This window comes from Crocuta crocuta, unplaced genomic scaffold (genome assembly GCF_008692635.1).
Source record: "Crocuta crocuta isolate KB4526 unplaced genomic scaffold, BGI_CrCroc_1.0 scaffold26, whole genome shotgun sequence".
NCBI classification, from domain to species: domain Eukaryota; kingdom Metazoa; phylum Chordata; class Mammalia; order Carnivora; family Hyaenidae; genus Crocuta; species Crocuta crocuta.
Window position 1 is genome coordinate 1,309,503 of NW_027532249.1, and position 20,193 is coordinate 1,329,695.

Below are 20,193 nucleotides of genomic sequence, written 5' to 3' on the forward strand. Positions count from 1 at the left end.
GAAAACAAACTAAGGACTGATGGGTGTGGGGGGATAGGGGGGAGATGGGCATGGAGGTGGGCACTTGTGGGAATGAGCACAGGGTGTTATATGGAAACCAACCTGACAATAAACTATTTGTAAAAAAAAAAGAAAAAAAAAAAGAATAAAGAAACAAGAATAAAAAAAACTGGCTATATAAAAAGTCTGTTTGAATCCTTTCATAAATTATAGCAAACTCTTTTAATATGAGTAATCATCCCCTCAATTATCTGTTTTAAGTACTCAAAATTTCACATATGTCAGGTATTCTTAAAGCCCCAGGTGGTCAAGAAAAGAGATTGCATTTTAAAAGATGAGATTATATTTGAACTGGATCTTAAAGGAATGAATATAAGAGAAGTAGAGAAATTGAAAGAAGACCATTCTTAAAAGGGAAACCTGAATATTTTAGGGATATTATATTAGATTATCTTTAATGGCAGAGTCTAAGGATCTGTTTAAAATAGAAATATTTTAGAAGGTGTTCTAATGGATATACCATAGTATTAAGTACCTCAAATCTTATTTGGAATAAGAAATGGCATACATTTTTTTGAAATCATAAATTACATTTTTGAGAGATTTAGTCAATTATTTTATACAGTTAATTCTTATGAAATATATCACATGGTTTTTAACAAATATGCTTTGATAATTATTTGAGCCACTTAGTTTTAACAAACCACAGTGTTTCAATTAAATATCATATTGATTTACTTCACTGAGGTAGAGACTGACACCTTAGTTTATAGACAGGAAGATAAAAGGATTAACTTAAAATAATATGCATATTTAGTATGTCTAATATTGTTGTAAGTACTTCATATATATCTCATTTTCTTGAGGGTTAGCAAAACAATTTACCATTATTTGTTGATAAGAAAACAGATATTAAGTAATTTGTGACAAGATAGTGATAACATAAAAATTATCATTTTTGACCATTTTCCATGTACTGTATCTCAGCTCTGAGCATCTCAGCAAGTTATGAAGTACTATTTTCTTTTATTGATGAGGAAGCCAGGGTTCAGAGAGGTAAAACAACTTGTTGGATGTCAGATAGCTAATAGGTGATTGCATCATTTGTCTGTGGTCACAGTAATGCTGCCTAACCAGCCACTACAGAATCACAGTCACATAAAGTAGTACATTTATGTAGCTCATGAGTGTGCAGGTCATTTTTGGTAGCTCCACTCTACATGTGTTTCGTCCTCCTGGACAGTCATGCCAATTCAGGCATAATGTTCTCATGGCAGTAGAAGCACCAGTGACACACCCATTGTGCATTTGCTTTTGCAGACTTTGGTCATATCACATCCACTACTATTCATTCTAGTGGCCAAACAAATCATAAAGCCAAAACCAATGTTAGAGTGTGGGAAATACACTCATTAGTGAGCAAAATCACATAACAGGGTGCAGACATAGGAGGTATGAAGAACTGAGGCCATTAATGTAGCCTTCCACAGTGGGTGAGTTAGGGTTTATACCCCAGTGCCTCAGAACTTAGAGCTTGTGATTCTCTACTGGCTTTTTACCCACTTTTCAGTATCCTAAAATCTGATTTTAAAAGTGAGTTTTGTTTGGTTTACTCAATGTTTTGTAAGCCAAGCTCTTCATTTTTTCTATATGACTATAGCTACTGAAAGGAAACTAGTAAATTTATTCATTGGTATCTCTCGACCCTTGATTCTTTTAGGCCCGATTCTGGGTACAGGTGATGAGGGATTTGCGGAATGGAGTAAAACTTAAGAAGGTCCAAGAACGTCAGTACAACCCCTTGCCCATTGAATATCAGCTCACCCCATATGAGATGCTAATGGATGACATTCGCTGTAAAAGATACACTTTGCGAAAAGTCATGGTAAGTAACAAAGAATACCATTAATAAACTCAAATGGTTATTCTTTAGTAATCTTATTTGTTAAAAATGTTCTCAGTATTTTAAAAATCATTTCTTTCCATAGAAGTAATACATCAATATTACGGAAAAGTTGAAAAATACAGTAAGATCAAAGAAGAAAAGTTGCAAATGGGTAATTTCACAACCCAGAGAGGTGTTTTGCTAACATGCTTGTCTTATAACCATCTATCTTTTTTCTATACATTTTTAAACAAAATGGATTAATATTGAATACTTTGTTTTGTAACCAGTTATTTTCACTTAACATATATAGTATAACATTTTTCCATATCATTGTGTGTTCAACATCCTCACATCTAAATGACTACCTCTTTTCTAGCTTCATGGCTATACCAGTTTATTAAACCAACCACCTTATATTAAGTTGTGGCAGCCTATGCTGTATATCCTTGCATATATAAATGTTTTTGAATACCAACAGTGAAATCTTTGAGTTAGGTTCTTAGAAGTGGAATCTTGACAGTACTACCTCTGAAATATGTCCTGAATGTGACTGCCACTATCTCTTAATCACACTATTACAGCAACCTCTAAGTAGGCTTCCTATTTTCACTCTTGCCCCTCTTAGTCAATTTTTCCCAAAAACAGCCAGCGTAAGCCTCTTCAGGTAAAAATATGATATCTTTTTCCTGTTCAGAACTTCCCGTGGTTCTCCATCACACTCATAACAAACTCCACATCCTTACCTTGGCTTCAAAGCTCTATGGAGTCTGGTGCAGGTTACCTTTCAGACGTCATCTCCTACCTCCCTTCCTGGTTGATTTTTCCTCCTTAGCCATGCTGGTCTCTGCTGTTGTCATGTGTTCCTGCAGCAGAACCTGTGCTGCCCCTTTTCCTGGCACTCTCTTTTCTCACACATCTGTGTAACTTGCCGGAGTACCTTTTAGGTCTCTGCTCAAATGTCCCCTCATTAGAGAAGTGTTTGCCCCCCTACTCACATGTGTCAGTAGCACACAGTGTCATGTATTTTCAAATTTGCTGTCTGTCTCTCTTACCATTACAGGAACTTAGTTCTTTCACTGTTATATCCCCTGTGACAAGACCATGTGCCTGACACCCAGCCAGGTGCTGAATACTGTGCCCAATAAATAGTTGTGGGATAAATTAATGAATTATAGATAGGAGATGAATTAATGAATTATATCCACTTTTTTGAGAAAATTTAATCAGAGTTATTTTATGTGGAAGATATTTATTTTGAGAGAGAGAGGGAGGGCAAAGAGAGGAGAGAGAGAATCCCAAGCGGGTTCCACACTAGTAATACGGCGCTTGAACCCACGAACCCACGAGATTGTGACCTGAACGGAAGTTAAGAGTTGGATGCTCAACTGACTGAGCCACCCAGGCACACACAAGAGCATGTGACTCTTGATCTCTGGGTTCAAGCCCCACATTGGGTCTAGAGATTACATAGATGATAGATAGATAGATAGATATAGATAGATAGATAGATAGATAGATAGATAGATAGATAGATAGATAGATAATATATAGATAAACTTAAAAAATAGATTTAGGTAGCTGTTTGAGCTCTTTGTTAATTTTAACAAGCTGCAATATTGCAGCTAAGTATTGCAGCTAAATATTATATTGACTTATTTCTTAATAAACCTGATTTCTCTTACAGATGAGGAAACTGAAGTTTAGAGGTGCTTCGTAACTTCCCGTGTTCAGACAACTAGTTAGTTATAAGGCAAAGCCTGTCTTCATCCCCAGTCTGTCAGAACCTGTGCTGTATGCTACACACGTGTAGCCAAATTGCCCTTTAGTTACATCGTGATGATTAATATTTACAACACAGTAGTTTTGCCCATTTCTTCATATCTTTGACCAAAGTTGGTATCTTTTGGGGTTGACAAATTTGACTGGGGAGAATACTCTTTTATTTTTAAAATCCATATTTCTTTGAGGGCGCCTGGGTGGCTCAATCAGTTAAGCATCCGACTTCAGCTCAGGTCATGATCTCGTGGTTTGTGAGCTTGAGCCCAACAGCTCAGAACCTGGAGCCTGCTTCAGATTCTGTGTTTGCCTCTCTCTCTGCCCCTTCCCCACTCGTACTCTGTCTTCTCTCTCTCATAAATTAATGAACATAAAAAAATTTTAAATCTGTATTTCATTGGTCACAAGTACATTTAAACATTTAAAAATATATGTCAGTTGTATATTTCTTAATTTCATTTTAATTTAACAAATATTTATTAGGTACTTCTCATGTTCCAGGCACTATTCTAGACTCTGGAAAAAGGACGTAACATAGTCCTTGTTCTCAGGAAGTTTACAGTATGGTGGGAGCCACTGGTAATTAAGCAATACAATACACTGTGTAAGCTCAATATAACAGGCTATATGGCAAAAAACAATGTACAAAGACCAAGAAATGATGGGATTTGACATAAGAAAACTACCAAAATTCCCCATAATTGGAGTACAGAATGGAAGGTAGGAAATCGTGAGGGCCGGAGTTGGCAAGGAGGGTGGGGAACAGCTCACATACTAGAGTTCTCAGGGACAGGGCAGAGGTAAGAGGAGAGATCAGCTTTGGAACAGATCCCGGGAAGCCTTAGCGCTTTAGAGATAGCAGAGGAAGGTGGTCAACAGATTGAACAGATGTAGCTGGAGAAGAAACATGGTCAGGAAAAATGGGGTCACAGCTGCAAAGGGAGGTAGCATTTCAGGAGGCAGAATGCCGCTGGCAGGTCAGACATTTAAGCATTAAGAAATATTTAACAAATTTAGCAACATGGACATGATTTGTATCTTTTATTAAGTAAAGATTGTAGGGTGGAAGTGAGGAAGAGGAAACCGTCTGAGTGTGCCTTTTTAAAGAAGTTTTTAAAAAGAGATCAAAGGGTAGCTAGCATTTGGAGGGCACATGGGGCTAAAGAAAGTTTTGTTTGGTAATAATGCTTGGGAAAGGCTGTAGGTTGTAGGGAAGGGGAAAGTAGAGCATTAGAAGCTAGGGGTGGGGTTTGGCAGGTTGCAGGGTCTAAAAGAAGGTGGGGGGGGGAATCAGGAGGAGTCTGCTTTGATTCCTTCCATGTGTGTGGGGCCTCCCCTCCCCCCCTACTCCTACCCTTGTCTTGGGGACAATCTGCACACTCTTCTTTGCCTTCTATCATGCCCTAAACACAGACATTCCTCAAGATTTGGCTCCTCCAGAGTTCTTTCATGGTCTACATTTTCTCCCTTAAAACGTAAAATTTTGGTCATCACCTATACTTCAGTGTCTATGTGATTGCAGTTCCAACTGTCTTATACAGTCTCTGCTGCCTTGAGTGCTTTATCTATTTCACACTTACTCAGGCGCCTCTTCCAGGGTTTCCTAAACTAAGTATTTCCAAGACTGGTCTCAATATTCTGTGTCCCCACATTTGCTCTTCTTTTTGTGTTCATGTAAGATCATCATTCTTCAGCTCTCCTGGGCTAACATCTTTCGTTATCAGTTTGAGATCTTTTCTTTGTTGCTGTCTTTTAAAAATGACCTTTAGTCAATCAAATGCTTTACAATAAATAAAATTGTCTACTTCACACTTTTTAGGAAAATAGACTTTTCCTGAATATAAAAGTAATTATCACAATTTTTAAAACTTCATCAATGCAAATACAAAAAAATTACAAAGTAGAAGTCTCTGCAGTCATAAAATGCAGCGGTGACCACTGTTAACACCTTTTTCTGTAAGTTTACACACACCTTTTTTTTCCTCTCCTTTTCTCTTCTTACATCCAGTTAATTGTTAGGTGTTCTTAATTCTTTCTGTAGTATCTTTTACGTCACCTTCCTGCCTCTGTTCCAGTCCCCTCCAACCTCCAGTACTTGATACTGCTCCTGGATTAACCCTTCTGAGGCCCAGCCTATTTCTTGTCAACTTTTTGTGTCCTTCCACTGTCAAATCGTAACCTTAAAGTCCTGTAAGCGTGCACACGTGTGTGCAAGAGTGTGTTTCTATGAAATTTTATCACATTTGTATATTTGTGTAACTACCATCAGCAGATACAGAACTGCTCCATCACCACAGGACTCCTGTGTGCAGTCTCTTTACAGCTGCATCCATCCCTCCTCCTCTCTCTCCCATCCCTAACCACTTCTCTGTTACCCAGCTCCTTAAGTTTGTTGCTTCAGTTACATTATCTAAATGGAATAGTACAGAATACAACCTTTTGAGGTTGGCTTTTGTTACTCAGCACTCATTCCTTGAGACCTATCCAAGTTGTGCCTATCAATCATTCACTCTTTTTTTTTTTTTTTTTTTTTTTTTTTTTTTTTTTTTTCTGAGTAGTATCCCATCATATGAATATAACATAGTTTGCTTAACCATTCACCTGTTAAAGGGGCATATGGGTTGTGTCTGATTTGGAGATATTCAGAATAAAGCTGCTATCATCAGTTGTGTACAGGTTTTTATATAGGCATAAATTTCCATTTTTCTGGGATAAATGTCCATGGTGTAACTGCTGGGTCATATTGTAAGGACATACTTAGTTCTATAAAAAATGGCCAGTTTTCTAGAACGGGTGTATTTCCATACATTGTACAAAGATTTACTTTAATTTTATTTAAAATTTAAGTTTTATTTGGGGTTTTATGCCACATACTGGTGATTTAAAGATGAATGTATGGTTCCATTCTCACAGTATAGTTAGGAGACCAATATAGAATAAGTGAAAGATTGGTGGTACGTTACAGAAGAGCCAGCTCTTTCTGAACATGTTAAAGGAGGCTCCAAGGAAAAGTTATTCTGGGCTTGGAATTGGAAGAGTGAATATTTGACCAGATAAACACTAATGTTACCCTCACGGGACAGCGAAGTTTTCAAACGGTCATGGAATCACACAAGTAGACGTGATAGGACACTGGAAAATATGTTCGGGTCTAGGTGATGAGCAAAAAGCAGCTGTGTTGTTCCTGAAGAGAAGCCTGGGCTCTTCGCTAATGCTCTAGAAACTGAGGAAGGTACCTCTGCCCATATCTAGCAATGCTGTGCACATTCTCCCTGGAAGGTTATGCGTGACTGCTGGCTCTGCTTCCTCACAGCCAGCTGCACCTGCAGGAGTCTGACTCATCACAGCCGAGCACTTGCACTGCTGTGGAAACACAGCACAGCTCATAGCATGGCAGACAAATCAAATGCCATAAAATACACTACAGAAAGCATCTCAGGGACATCACTGCCTCATGAGGATAGATCTCCAATTTATGGGCACTAACAAGGAGCATTCTGTGAGATCAAATGGTTGGAACGGTTAGGGTATGCTGTAGAGGGTTAAAAGGCCATCAGTAAATGTGTATGCTTCAGTCAGGTCTTCAGTATTTAACAGATTATAATTATACCCAGCTGCAGTATACCATGCTTTCACATACATTTTCCACAAAACACATTTGTTTTTTCTGTTTACATGGTCATTGTAGAAAAAATTTTTAGAAGACATGAATAAAAGCAAAAATTTCCTGAAAATCTTCCACCTATACCATTCAGCATCTTGAAAAACCTCTCCTTCCAAACTCCACTATATTCCTGGATGGATGGATGGATAATTATTTATACAAAGAGAATCATGTACTATTTTTTAGCCCTTTTCACTCTGTAATTCCTGTGAGGAATGAATGTGGATAGTCTCTCTTTTTTAAGTGACTTCACAGTATTTTCTTGTATATGTGCACTGTGAATTATTTACCCCAAACCTCTATTCATAGACATTTAGATTGCTTCCATTTTCATTGTTTTAATCAGTATTATGATGAATATCCTCAAACATCTCATCTAATTATCTCCTTTGTTTAAATTTCTGTTGGTGAGGTGGGATAGATCAAGGATTGTGCACATTTTAAATTTTAATATATTTTGCCAAACTTTTTGCGAGAAGCACTATACCAGTTTACACTTTTACAAACAATGCAAGATAATTTTTGTTGCTAATATTGGGTAGTGCTGTCTTTTTCAAAAATATCTACTAATTTGAACTGTATTCTCTCTGAGTGGGAGCACTCAACATTAATCAGGTGATTTTCAAAATCTCTTTATCCTGAAGGAATTATTTAGAAATTCATATTATTGATTAAAATAAATGTTGCTACTGCTTAATAAATTATTAACATTTCTATTAACATTGTATCCCAATGTTATATGGGATAGATTCCTCTTGTAGATGCTGATTTCACAGATCTCAGCTGGGTTATAATATGTTGTAAGACATATAACATTAGGTAAGGCTCAAGATCATTTATTTGGGAAATAATGGGATGTGATAGACATAATGACAGAGAGCTATGCATCCAGGTCTGGAAGGTATTATTCTTTTGTGGTAAATGAAAGACTTTTAAAGAGTCTGTCTTTTTTTCTTCTTTCACTTACCCATTCATTCATTTAAGGTATTTAAAGTGTATATATAGCTCAGTGGCATTTAGTACATCCACAGTTTTGTTCATCCTCCACCTCTGTCTCATCCAAAATCATCACCTCAAAGGAAACCCTGTGCCCCTGAAGCAGTCACTCCTGATTCTCCCCTGCCCTACTTTTCTACTTTCTATCTCAATGGATTTACCTGTTCTGGAGATTTCATATAAATGGAACCATACAATATGTGACCTTTTGTGTCTGGCTTTTTTTATTTAGAATAATGTTTTCTAGGTTCATCCACATTGTAGCATGTAAGAGTACTTTATTCTTTTTATGATGGAATAGCATTCTGTTGTGTGCATATACCATATTTTGTTTATCCATTCATCACGTGATGGACATTCGGGTTCTTTCCACCTTTTCACTATTGTGAATAGTGCTGCTATGAGCAATCATGTACAAGTTTTTGTTTGAATATTTGTTTTCAGTCCTTTTGGATATATGCCTAATATATGAAATGGCTGGATCATGGTAATTCTAAGTTTAACTTACTGTGGAACTACTTTCTGTACCAGAAACTACTTTCTGTGCCACTTGCTCCATTTTATGTACCCACCAGCTGTGTATGAGAGTTTCAGTTTCTCCACATTCTTGCCAACATTTGTTATTGTCCATTTTTGTTTTTAATTATTAATGCCTACCATAGTAAGTATGAGGTGAATCTCACTGTGATTTTGATTTGCTTTTCCCTAATGACTAATGATGTTTTAAGTTTTCATGTGCTTGTGGGCTTTTTGTATATCTTCTTTGGAGGAGAGTCAATTCATATCCTCTGCCTAATTTTTAATTGTGTTGTTTGTATTTTTGTTGTTGAATGATAAAAATTCTTTATATACTCTGGATACTAGACTCTTGACAGACATGATTTGCAAATATTTTCTCCCATTCTGTAGGTTGTCTTTTCACTCTCTTAACAGTGTGCCTTGAAGCAGAAAAGGTTTTAATTTTGCCAAAATCCAATTTATCTATTCTTTCCCTCGTATTGCTCAGGATTTTGGTGTCATTTCTAAAAATATATTGCCAAATTTAAGACGATAAAGATTCATCCCTGTTTTCTTCCAGGACTTTTATACTTTTAGCTCTTATATGTAGGTCTTGGATCAATTTTAATTTTTGTATATGTATGAGGTAAAGTTCGAACATCATTCTTTTGCATTTTGATACCCATTTGTCTTAGCATCATTTGTTGAAGAGACTTTTCTTACCCCTATTTAATGGTCTTGGGACTATTGTCATAAATCAGTTGAATGTGTGAATTTATTTCTGAACTCTGATTTTTGTTTCATTGATGTATTATGACTGTCTTATGTTTATCCCACACTGTGGGATGATTATAATACATACAGTTAATTATTATAGCTTTGTGATAAGCTTTGAAATCTAAAAGTGAGTCCTCCAACTTTGTTTTTCTTTTTCAAGATTGTTTTGGTTATTCAGAGTTCCTTGAGATTCCATGTGAATTTTAGAATAGGCTTTTCTATTTTTCCAAATCATACATTGAAAATATAATAGAGACTGTATTGAATCCCTAGATCACTTTTGGTTATATTGTCATCTTAACAATATTAAGACTTCCAATCCATAAACATGGAACGTCTTTCTATTTATTTAGGTCTTCTTTTATTTCTTTCAGCAGTGTTCTATGGTTTTCAGGATACAAGCCTTATACCTCAGTGGTTACGTTTGTTCCTAAATATTTTATTCTTTTCAGTGTTACTTTGAATGGGATTGTTCTGTTAATTTCTTCTGGATCATTCATTGCTAATGTATATATTGTATACATACATATACATATTATACATGCATATAGGTACACATACAACTGATTTTTATGTTTTTCTCTTATATTCTACCATTTTGCCAAATTTATTAGCACTAATAGTTTCCTCGATGGATTCTTTAGGATATTTTATTTTATATATATGATCATGTCATCTGTGAAGAGAGTTACTTCTTCCTTACCCATCTGGATGCCTTTTAATTATGCTGGCTAGAAACTTCAGTGTTGAATGGAATTAGCAAAGCAGGCATCCATATCTTCTTTCTGATGTTAAGCAGAAAGCATTCAGTTTTTCATCATTGAGTATGATATCAGCTATGGATTTTCACAAATGACTTTTCTTCTAATTTTTTAAATATTTATTTAAAAAGATTTTTTAACGCTTACTTATTTTGAGAGATAGAGCATGAGTCGGGAAGGAGCAGATATAGAGGGAGACACAGAATCTGAAGCAGGCTCCAGGCTCTGAGCTGTCAGCACAGAGCCAGATGCGGGGCTCGTATTCACGAACTGTGAGATTATCACCTGAGCTGAAGTCAGACACTCAACCGACTGAGCCACCCAGGCATCCCTTCACAAATGACTTTTATCATGCTATGAAAATCATCCTTCTATTCATCCTTCTATTCCAAGTTTGTTGAGTATTTTTATCATGTGTTGGTATTTCGCCAAATCATTGTTCTGCATTAATTAACACACTCCTGTGGGTTCTTTTGCATCTTTCCATTAATGTGGGTGGTGTATTACATGGTGTATTTTTATATGTTGAACTATCCTTACATTTATGGGACAAATCTCAGTTGGTCATAATGTACAATACTTTTAATATGCTGCTAGAGTCAGCTTACTATTTGGTTAGGAATTTTGCATCCGTATTCAGAAGGGATTTAATCCACAGGATTCTTGTGATGCCCATGTCTGGCTTGGTATCAGGGTAGTGTTGGCCTCAGAATAAGTAAGGAAGTGATACCTCCTTTTCTAATTTTTGGAACAATTTGAGAAAGATTGAGGTTAATTCTTTTTTAAATGTTTGAGTAGACTTCACCAGTGAAGTCTTCTCGTTGTGGGCTCTTCTTTGTTGGGAGATTTTTGATTACTGACTCAACCTTTTTACCTATTATAAGTCTGTTCAGATTTTCTTTCTTTCTCTCTTCCTCCCTCCCTCATATTCTTCCTTCCTTTTTAATCAGTTTTGTTAGCTTCTGTCTTTCTAGGCATTTGTTCATCTCATCTAGATTATCTTATTTATTAATGTACAATTATCATACTATTCTTTTATAATGCTTTGTATTTCTGTAAAGTCTGTGGTAATGTCCCTACTTTGATTTCATTTCTGATATTCTTATTTTGAATCCTCTCTCTTTTTTTAATTGGTCAGTCTGTTGATTAATTCTGTTTATCTTTTCAATGAAATAACTTTTGGCTTTGTTAATTGTATCTGTTTTTCTTTCTTGATTTATTTCTTCTCTAATCTTTACCATTTCTTTCCTTATGCAAGTTTGTTCATACCTTAGACCCTTAAGATGTAAACTCAGGTTATTGATTTGAATCCTTTCTTCTTCCTTCTTTTATAAGGTAGGTCTTCACAGCTATGAATTTCCCTCTGAGCACTGTTCTTATGGCATTTCATAAATTTTTGTATATTGTATTTTTATTTCCATGAATTTCAAAATATTTTATTCCACTCATAATTTCTTCTTTGACTCATAATTTCTCCTGGTTGTTAGCAGTGTGTTTTTTAAATTTCACATATTTGTGAATGTTTTCAGCTTTCCTTCTGCCAGTGGTTCCTTTCATTTCTTTGTGATTAGAAAAGATGCTTTTATGATTTCAGTCTTTTTAACTGTATTGCGACTTGTTTTGAGTTCTAACGTGGAGAATGTTCTTTGTGCACTTAAGAAAACACAGACTGTTGAGTAGAATGTTCTGTATTAGTTGGTTTGTTTAGTTGGAGTATAGTGTTGTTCAGGTTCTCTCTTTCCTTACTGGCCTCTCTAGTTCTACCCATTATTGAAGTTTCCAACTATTATTATAGAACTATTTCTATTTTTAATTCATATATTTAGGTGTGTTTATATTTATAATACATTTTCTTGATTTATTGGCTCTTTTATCAACATGTGATGTCTTTATCTTCTGTGACAGTTTTTGTCTAAAAGTCTATTTTGTCTGGTATTAATAAAGCTGCCCCAGCGCTCCTTTGATTACTGTTGGCATAGATTATCTTTTTTCATGCTTTCACTTTCAATTTATTCATGTATTTGGATCTTATTTGAGTCTTGTAGGCAGCACAGAATTGGATCATGTTTTCTTTGTCCACTCTGTCAATTTCTTCAGTTGGAGAGTTGATTCCTTTTATATTGTAGATAATTACTATTAAGGAAGAAATTATTTCTGTCTTTTGGTGTTTTTTTCTTTGTTTTAAATCTCATTTGTCCTATAAAATTTTTTCATTGCCACCTTCTTTTGTTATTACTTTTTCCTATATACTATTTTGATTCTCTTCTCATTTTTTTCTGTTTTTAAACTTTTTTTCTTGGTAGTACCCTAGAGATTATAATTGATATCTTTATAACAGTCAAGTTTGAGGTAACACCAGCTTAGTTTTAATAATGTATAAAAACTCTTCTCCTTTATAATTCATTCCCCCCTTATGTTATTACTGCCATAAATTATGTCTAATTTATACATTTTATGTCAACATAGATTTGTGATTGTTTTATATTTGTCTTTTAAATTGTATTAGGGGAAAAAAAGAATAGTTACCAGCCAAAAATTCAGTTACACTGAATTTTGTATTTAATTATGTAGCGAATTTTACTTTTCTTTTTTTAGGTATTTATATGGCTTCAGATTCCTGTGACCTTTTATTTAAACCTGAACAACTCCTTTTAACGTTTCTTGTAGGGCAGGACTACTAGTGGTGGACTCGTGAGTGCTTGTTTACCTTCATATTTGAAGCATAGTTTTGCTGGGTACAGATTTCTTGGTTGACAGTAATTTTTTTCCCATGTTCACTACCTTTTGGCTTTGTGGTTTCTGATGCGAAATCACCTGTTCATCTTATTGAAGATCCCTTTTCTATGACCATCACTACCTTCTTACTGTTTTCAAGATTTTGTCTTTCTCTTTCAACAGGCAGACTCTAGTATGTCCTTTTGTGACTCTCTTTGAGTTTATTTTGCTTGGAGTTTATTCATCTTCTTGAATGAATAGATTCACATGTTTATCAAATTTCAACAGTTTTCAACCATTAATTCTTCCCATATTTTATTTGTCCTTTTCTGTCTGTCTGGAACTTGTGTGTGTTTGTACTACTGCTGGTATCCTGTAGGTCTCTCAGGCTCTATTAATTTGTTTTTGTTTTTTTTTCCTGCCCCCCAGACCGAATAATCTCAGTTGATCTGTGTTCAGGCATTCACGTTTGCTGCCTCATTCTGTTTTCTGCTTAAACCTGCTGTGGAATCCCTCTAGTGGATTTTATTTCATTTATTTTCAGCTCCAGAATTTGTTTGGTTTATTTCTGTAATTTGTTTCTGCACTGATATTCTCTATTAGACGAGACATTGTTCTCCTAATTTCCTTTAGTTCTTTGTCTATAGTTTACTTTTACTATTTAAACATATTTAAATAATTTAAAGTCTTTGTCGCAGGGTGCCTGGGTGGTTCAGTTGGTTGAGGATCCTACTCTTGGTTTCAGCTCAGGTCATGATCCCAGGGTTGTGGGATTGAGCCCCATGTCAGGTTCTGCACTGAGCATGGAACCCACTCAAGATTCTTTTTCTCTCTCCCTCTGCTCCTCAACCCAGCTCACAATTTCTCTCTAATATTGGGGGGGAAATGTTGAATACGTTCAGTTCTGTGCTTCCTCAGGGAAGTTTCTCTAAATTTCCTTTTTTTTTTTCTATGAACAAGCCGTATTTTTTTATTCCTTTTCATGCCTCATAATTTTTTTATTGAAACCTGGATTTTGAATACCTGTAATGTGGCAACTCAAAATCAGATTATCCTTGCCTTCGGAGAGCTTATTATTTTTGCACCCTGTTCTGGGTTGTCTAATGCCTTTTTAAACTAATTTTGTAAATTTTGGCAGTTTTTGCTGCCTTGTTGGTTGTTTTTGTGGAGGACAGAGTACCGGGATTCCCTACTCTGCTATTGTCACTGATATTGCTTTTATTTATTTATTTATTTTGATATTGCTTTATTATAAGTTTCTTTTTAACTTTTTAATTTTATTTTAAAGATAGACATTCTTATTATAGAAGAATTAGAAAATATGGATGATAGAAAAACATTAAGTAATTCATCCACTCCAAGTTCATCTCTACCATTTTGTAGTAATTTGCTTCCAAGAGTTTTCTGTGGGGTATATAATTTATAAATACAAAATGAGGTTAAAGTATATATTGCATTGGAACTCTACAAGGTATTCTGCTTAATATCTTGTAGCCTTTGTATCACAAAATACAATTCTTGTATCCTTAAAAATTTTTCAGTGATTTAGTTACGAATATGTAATACATTTTCATGGTTCTAAATTCAAAAGAAATTATAGAGAATGTACATTGAAAAGTGTTCCTTCTCCAGACACCCAGTTACCTTCTTTAGAGGCAGCCAGTGTTTATCAGATTTTTAAACATATTCCCGGTGATGTTTATATGTATCTCCCTATCTATGCAAATATGTTCACAGTGTAACCGTATTATAGACACTGTTCTATATCTTTTTTTAATCAGTTTTTATTCCTGATAATCATAGTGCTATCAGCATATAAAAAGCTTTCTCATCCAGTTTCACAGTTTTGTTATATTCAACATTATCTCTAATGGCTCCAAAGTAACCTATTGAGTGGGTTTATTTTTAATTAATTTCTTATGTTGAGATTTACCATTTTTTTACTGAGATGTAGTAAACATATACATATATTAGTTTCAGATGTACAACATAATGATTTGATATCTGTATATACTGCAAAATGATCACCACAATAAGTTAAAAATATGTCACATACATAGTTATAAATTTTTTTTCTTGTAATGAGAACTTTTCAGATCTACTTGCTTAGCAACTTTGAAATATACAACACAGTATTATTAACTATCATCATCATCATTCTGTACACTATATCCCCAGGACTTAATTATTTTGTAACTAGAAGTTTGTACCTTTTGACCACCTTAATCTCTTTTACCCACCCTCCATCCTCTACCTCTGGCTACTGCCAATCTGTTCTGTATCCATGACTTTGGGGTTTTGTGGGGTTTTTTGCCTTTTTTTTTTTTTAAATTCCACATATCAGTGAGATCATGCAGTGTTTATCTTTCCCTTAATTCACTTAACAAAATTCCCTCAAGGTCTTATGTCACACATGGCAAAATTTCCTTCTTTTTAATGGCTGAATATTATGCCACATTTTCTTAAAATTTTTAATGTTTATTTTTGAGAGAGAGAGAGAGAGTACAAGTGGGGGAGAGGCAGAGAGTGAGGAAGACACAGAATCCAAAGCAGGCTCCAGGCTCCAGGCTGTCAGCACAGAGCCCAATGCAGATCTCGAACCCACAACTGTAAGATCATGACCTAAGCCGAAGTCAGACGCTTAACTGACTGAACCACTCAAGTGCCCCCACATTTTCTTTATCCATTCATCCATCAATGGACAGTTAGGTTGTTTCCATGTGTTGGTATTATAAACAATACTGTAGTAAACATGGAGTATAGATACCTTTTCAAGTTAGTGTTTCCATTTCCTTCACATAAATACCCAGAAATGGAATTTCTGGGTCCTATGATATTTCTGCTTTTAATTTTTTTGAGGAACGTCCACACTGTTTTCCATAGTGGCTGCACCAATTTACATTCCCTCCAAGAGTGCACAAGTATTCCCTTTTCTCCACATTCTTGCCAACAGTTATGTCTTATCTTTTTGATAATAGCCATTCTGACAAATACGAGGTGATATATAGATTTACCATTTTTAAATATTATATAAAAAGCTGTATTTCCTTAGTATAAATTATAGCCATGGAATTATTGGATCAGTGAATACACATCTTTAAGGCATTTGGTAAATACTGTCAACTTATCTAAAACCCTTGTAAACTTTCTTGGGATTAGAAATTTGGAGATATATCTGAAATCCTGATGATAAATTGTAGCTTCTCATGCTTCTGAAGAGAACTATCTTAACTCTTTCTTTCAAGTATGTGTGTTAGAGGTGGAGGGAGTATGTGGCAGGCCATGTGTTTTATGAAACTCTAGTAATGTTATGTAACTATTAAACACCAAATAACATAAACAGGGTTTCTACTTTGAATAAATATTGATGCACAAATATGATTGCTTTATAAGAATATTTTGCATTTTCAAAACATCGCTAAAGAGGAGGCTGTAGTGTGTAACAACAAAAACAATTTTTTGTGTTATTTACTATCTTTTTTTAAGTTTATTTACTGTGTTTTGAGAGATAAAGAGGGAATGCCAATGTGAGTGGTGGGGGGAAGGGCAGAGAGAGAGGGAGATAGAGAATCCCAGGCAGGCTCCACATGCTGTCAGCACAGAGCCCAATATGGGGCTGAACCCCACAAACGATGAGATCATGACTTGAACTGAAATCAAGAGTCGGACACCTAACTGACTGAACCAGCTAGGTCATGCTAGTCTTTCTTACTGATTTCTAACTGCTCTTTATATATAGGAGAAATTGGCATCAGTGTTGAAGTTACTTGTTTTTCTCTTTCTTTCTTTCTTTTTTTTTTTTTTTTTTAAGTTTTAATGTTCGTTTTTTGAGAGAGAGAGAGAGAGCACAAGCAAGGGAGTGGCAGAGAGGGAAGAAGACACAGAATCTGAAGCAGGCTCCAGGTTCTGAGGTGTCAGCACAGAGCCCAGTGTGGAACTCAAACCCACAAATAGCGAGATCATGACCTGAGCTGAAGTCAGATGCTTAACTGACTGAGCCACCCAGGCACCCCAATATTTTTTACAATGTTTTTCTTTTAATAAAAGGAAATGTTTTTGAAATTTAGTTAGGCAAAGATACCTGATAAGAGGCTAATATCCAAAACATACGAAAAGCTCATACAACCCAATAGCAATAATATAAATAAAAATTTTAAAGGGGCAAAGGACCAAATAAATATTTTCTGAGAAAAATCTACAAATTGCTAACAGGTTTATGAAAAGGTACTCAAAATCACTAATAATGAAGGAAATGCAAGTCGAAACCATGATGACATGTCACTTCATACCTGTTAGGATAGCTGTTATTAAAAAAGCAAAACATACTAAGTGCTGGTGAGGATGTGGAGAAAAGGGAACTTTGTGCACTGGTGGTGGAATGTAAATTGGTACAGCCATATGGAAAAAAGTATGACAGTTGCTCAAAGAATTAAAAATAGAACTACCACATCATCCAGCAGTCCCACTTCTGCATATATTTCCAAAGAAAATGAAATCAGGATCTCGAAGAGATAGCTGCACTCCCATGTTTATTGCAGTATTATTCATAAATGGATAGTGTATACATATACAATGGAACAGTAATTCAGTCACAAGACAGAAGGAAATCCTGCCATTTGCAAAAACATGGATGAACCTGAAGGACATTATGCTAGGTGTAATAACCTGGGCATAGAAAGACAAATACTATATATGACCTTACTTGTATGGTGAAGTTTAAAAAAGTCAAACTCGGAAGCTGAGAGTAGAACAATAGATTGCGTGGGCTCAGCGATGGGGGAACTGGAGAGATAGATGTTGGTTAAATGTTGGGCAGAGGTAACATGTTTCAGTCAGATGAGTAAGTTCTGGGACTCAGCATGGTGGCTATAATTAATAATATTGTATTGTGTACTTGAAATATGCTGAGAGCACGCATCTTATGTGTTCTCATCACACACAAAAAACAGTAACTGTGAAGTGGTGGATGTGTTAATTAGCTTGGTTGTGGTCATCATTTCACAATGTATATACACATATCAGATAATCACGCTCCATACTTTATTTTGTGTGTGTGTGTGTGTTCCATTCATTTTTTATTTTTTTTTATTTTTTTTTTTACAAATAGTTTATTGTCAAATTAGTTTCCACATAACATTCAGTGCTCATCCCCACAAGTGTCCTTCTCCATGCCCATCCCTCCTCCCCCCCACATCCATCAGTCCTCAGTTTTTGTCAGCATTCAAGAGTCTCTCATGGTTTGCCTCTCTCCCTTTCCCCCACCATTTCCGCCCTTCTTCTCCCCCTTGTTCCTCCGTCAAGTTCCTCCTAATCCTCCTATACGTGCAAACATATTATATTTGTCCTTCTCTGCCTGACTTATTTCGCTCAGCATAACACCCTCAAGGTCCATCCATGTTGCTACACATGGCCAGATTTCATTGTTTCTCATTGCCATGTAGTATTCCATGGTATAGATAAACCACATCTTCTTGATCCATTCATCTGTGGATGGACACTTAGGCTCTTTCCATGTTTTAGCTATTGTGGAGAGTGCTGCTATGAACATTGGGGTACATGTGCTCCTATGCCTCAGCATTTCTGTATCCCTTGGGTAAATTCCTAGCAGTGCTATTGCTGGGTCATAGGGGAGTTCTATTGTTAGTTTCCTGAGGAACCTCCACACTGTTTTCCAGAGGGGCTGTACCAGTTTACATTCCCACAACAGTGTAGGTCACACTCCATACTTTAAATGTGTATAATTTTTATTTGTCAGTTCAACCTCCAAGCTGAGGGGAAAAAGAAGTTTGATTAGGGGCCCAATATTAATCCATAAACTCTAGATTGGCTTTGTACATCTTTACTTGGGGTCTTGTATCATTGTTAGTGGTTCTCTTTTGCTTAAGACAAAAATAGAAAAAACATTCTTTCAAGGACCAAGTTATTTAAGCTTTTTGTTTGTTGAGGGCTGGGTGAGCTTCGTAATGACAGGTAGTTTTGTGTCTTTTGTGATAATTATCAATGATGCCTCTCTTTGCCATTTAATGTATCTGGGTATGAATGATACATTTTTTGAACTTGGAGCTTGTGAGTAGGAAGTGAAGAGAAATGGATAGATGTTTCTACTTCACGGTAGCCATTGTTGTTTTCCTTTTCGTGTTTTGCTCTGTCTGGCTAAATCTGTGCAAATTTCTTAAGTGAATACTGAGTCCCTGTGCAAGGAACTGGGCAGATAGAGGTTCCAGCATGACTAAGTTCATGTGGGGAAGCTTTCAAGTTTTCAGTCCAAGACTAAAATTTGGGGCACCTGGGTGCCTCAGTTGGTTAAATGTCTGACTTTGGCTCAGGTCAGAATCTTGGAGTTTGCAAGTTCAACTCCCACATCGGGCTTTGGGCTGACAGCTCAGAGCCTGGAGCCTGCTTCAGATTCTGTATCTCCCTCTCCCTCCCTTGCTCATGCTATGTCTCTCTCTCAAAAATAAAATAAAAAATAACCATTAAAAATAAATAAAAGATTAAAATTGTGAATAGTTTCTTATTTTAAATAAATGTACCTGGTAAATGAGAGTGGAAATTTAACTACTCCTATTTAATCTTCAAAAACTGGGTATTAAAAAATTTTTATTTAGAATGCCACTTTCTAATTTCTTTAAGAAATATTTTTGTAAAGAGTAAACACAAAGTTTTCAAACATGGTCTGTACATGAGGCACTGTGCTGAGATGTTTTTAATTTAATCCTCAAGTGTAGGGGCACCTGGGTGGCTCAGTCAGTTAAGCATCCGACTCTTGATTTCAGGTCTCACGGTTCATGAGTTTGAGCCCTGAGTCGGGCTCTGTGCTGACAGCTCAGAGCCTGGAGGCTGCTTCAGATTCTGGGTTTCCCTCTCTCTGCCCTCTCCCACTTGTGCTCTGTCTCTCTCAAAAAATAAACATTAAAAAAATTTTAATAAAAATAATTGAAAAATATTTAATCCTCATATTTAAACTATATAACCGTACTGCAGTAACCCACTGTTTTCAGTACATTTGTGGTGATGTTGGGAATTGGTGGCTTAGCCATAGTGGATATTATCCAGAATATTAAGTTACAAAAGTGTAAAACATTTCAGTTGGCTTTTTTCAGAATGTTTAAGTAAAA

General features: G+C 35.7%; 1 protein-coding gene across 3 annotated transcripts in view; it reads left to right on the forward strand.

Moving 5' to 3' along the window:
* Positions 1 to 20,193, forward strand: part of SPIRE1 (spire type actin nucleation factor 1) — a 183,901-nt gene that overhangs the window by 117,803 nt on the left and 45,905 nt on the right. For all 3 annotated transcript variants that reach the window (XM_077778079.1, XM_077778080.1, XM_077778077.1), the window contains one exon: positions 1,721 to 1,885. In XM_077778079.1, coding sequence (XP_077634205.1) covers positions 1,721 to 1,885 — 165 coding nt within the window. The remainder of the gene's footprint in view (positions 1 to 1,720; positions 1,886 to 20,193) is intronic.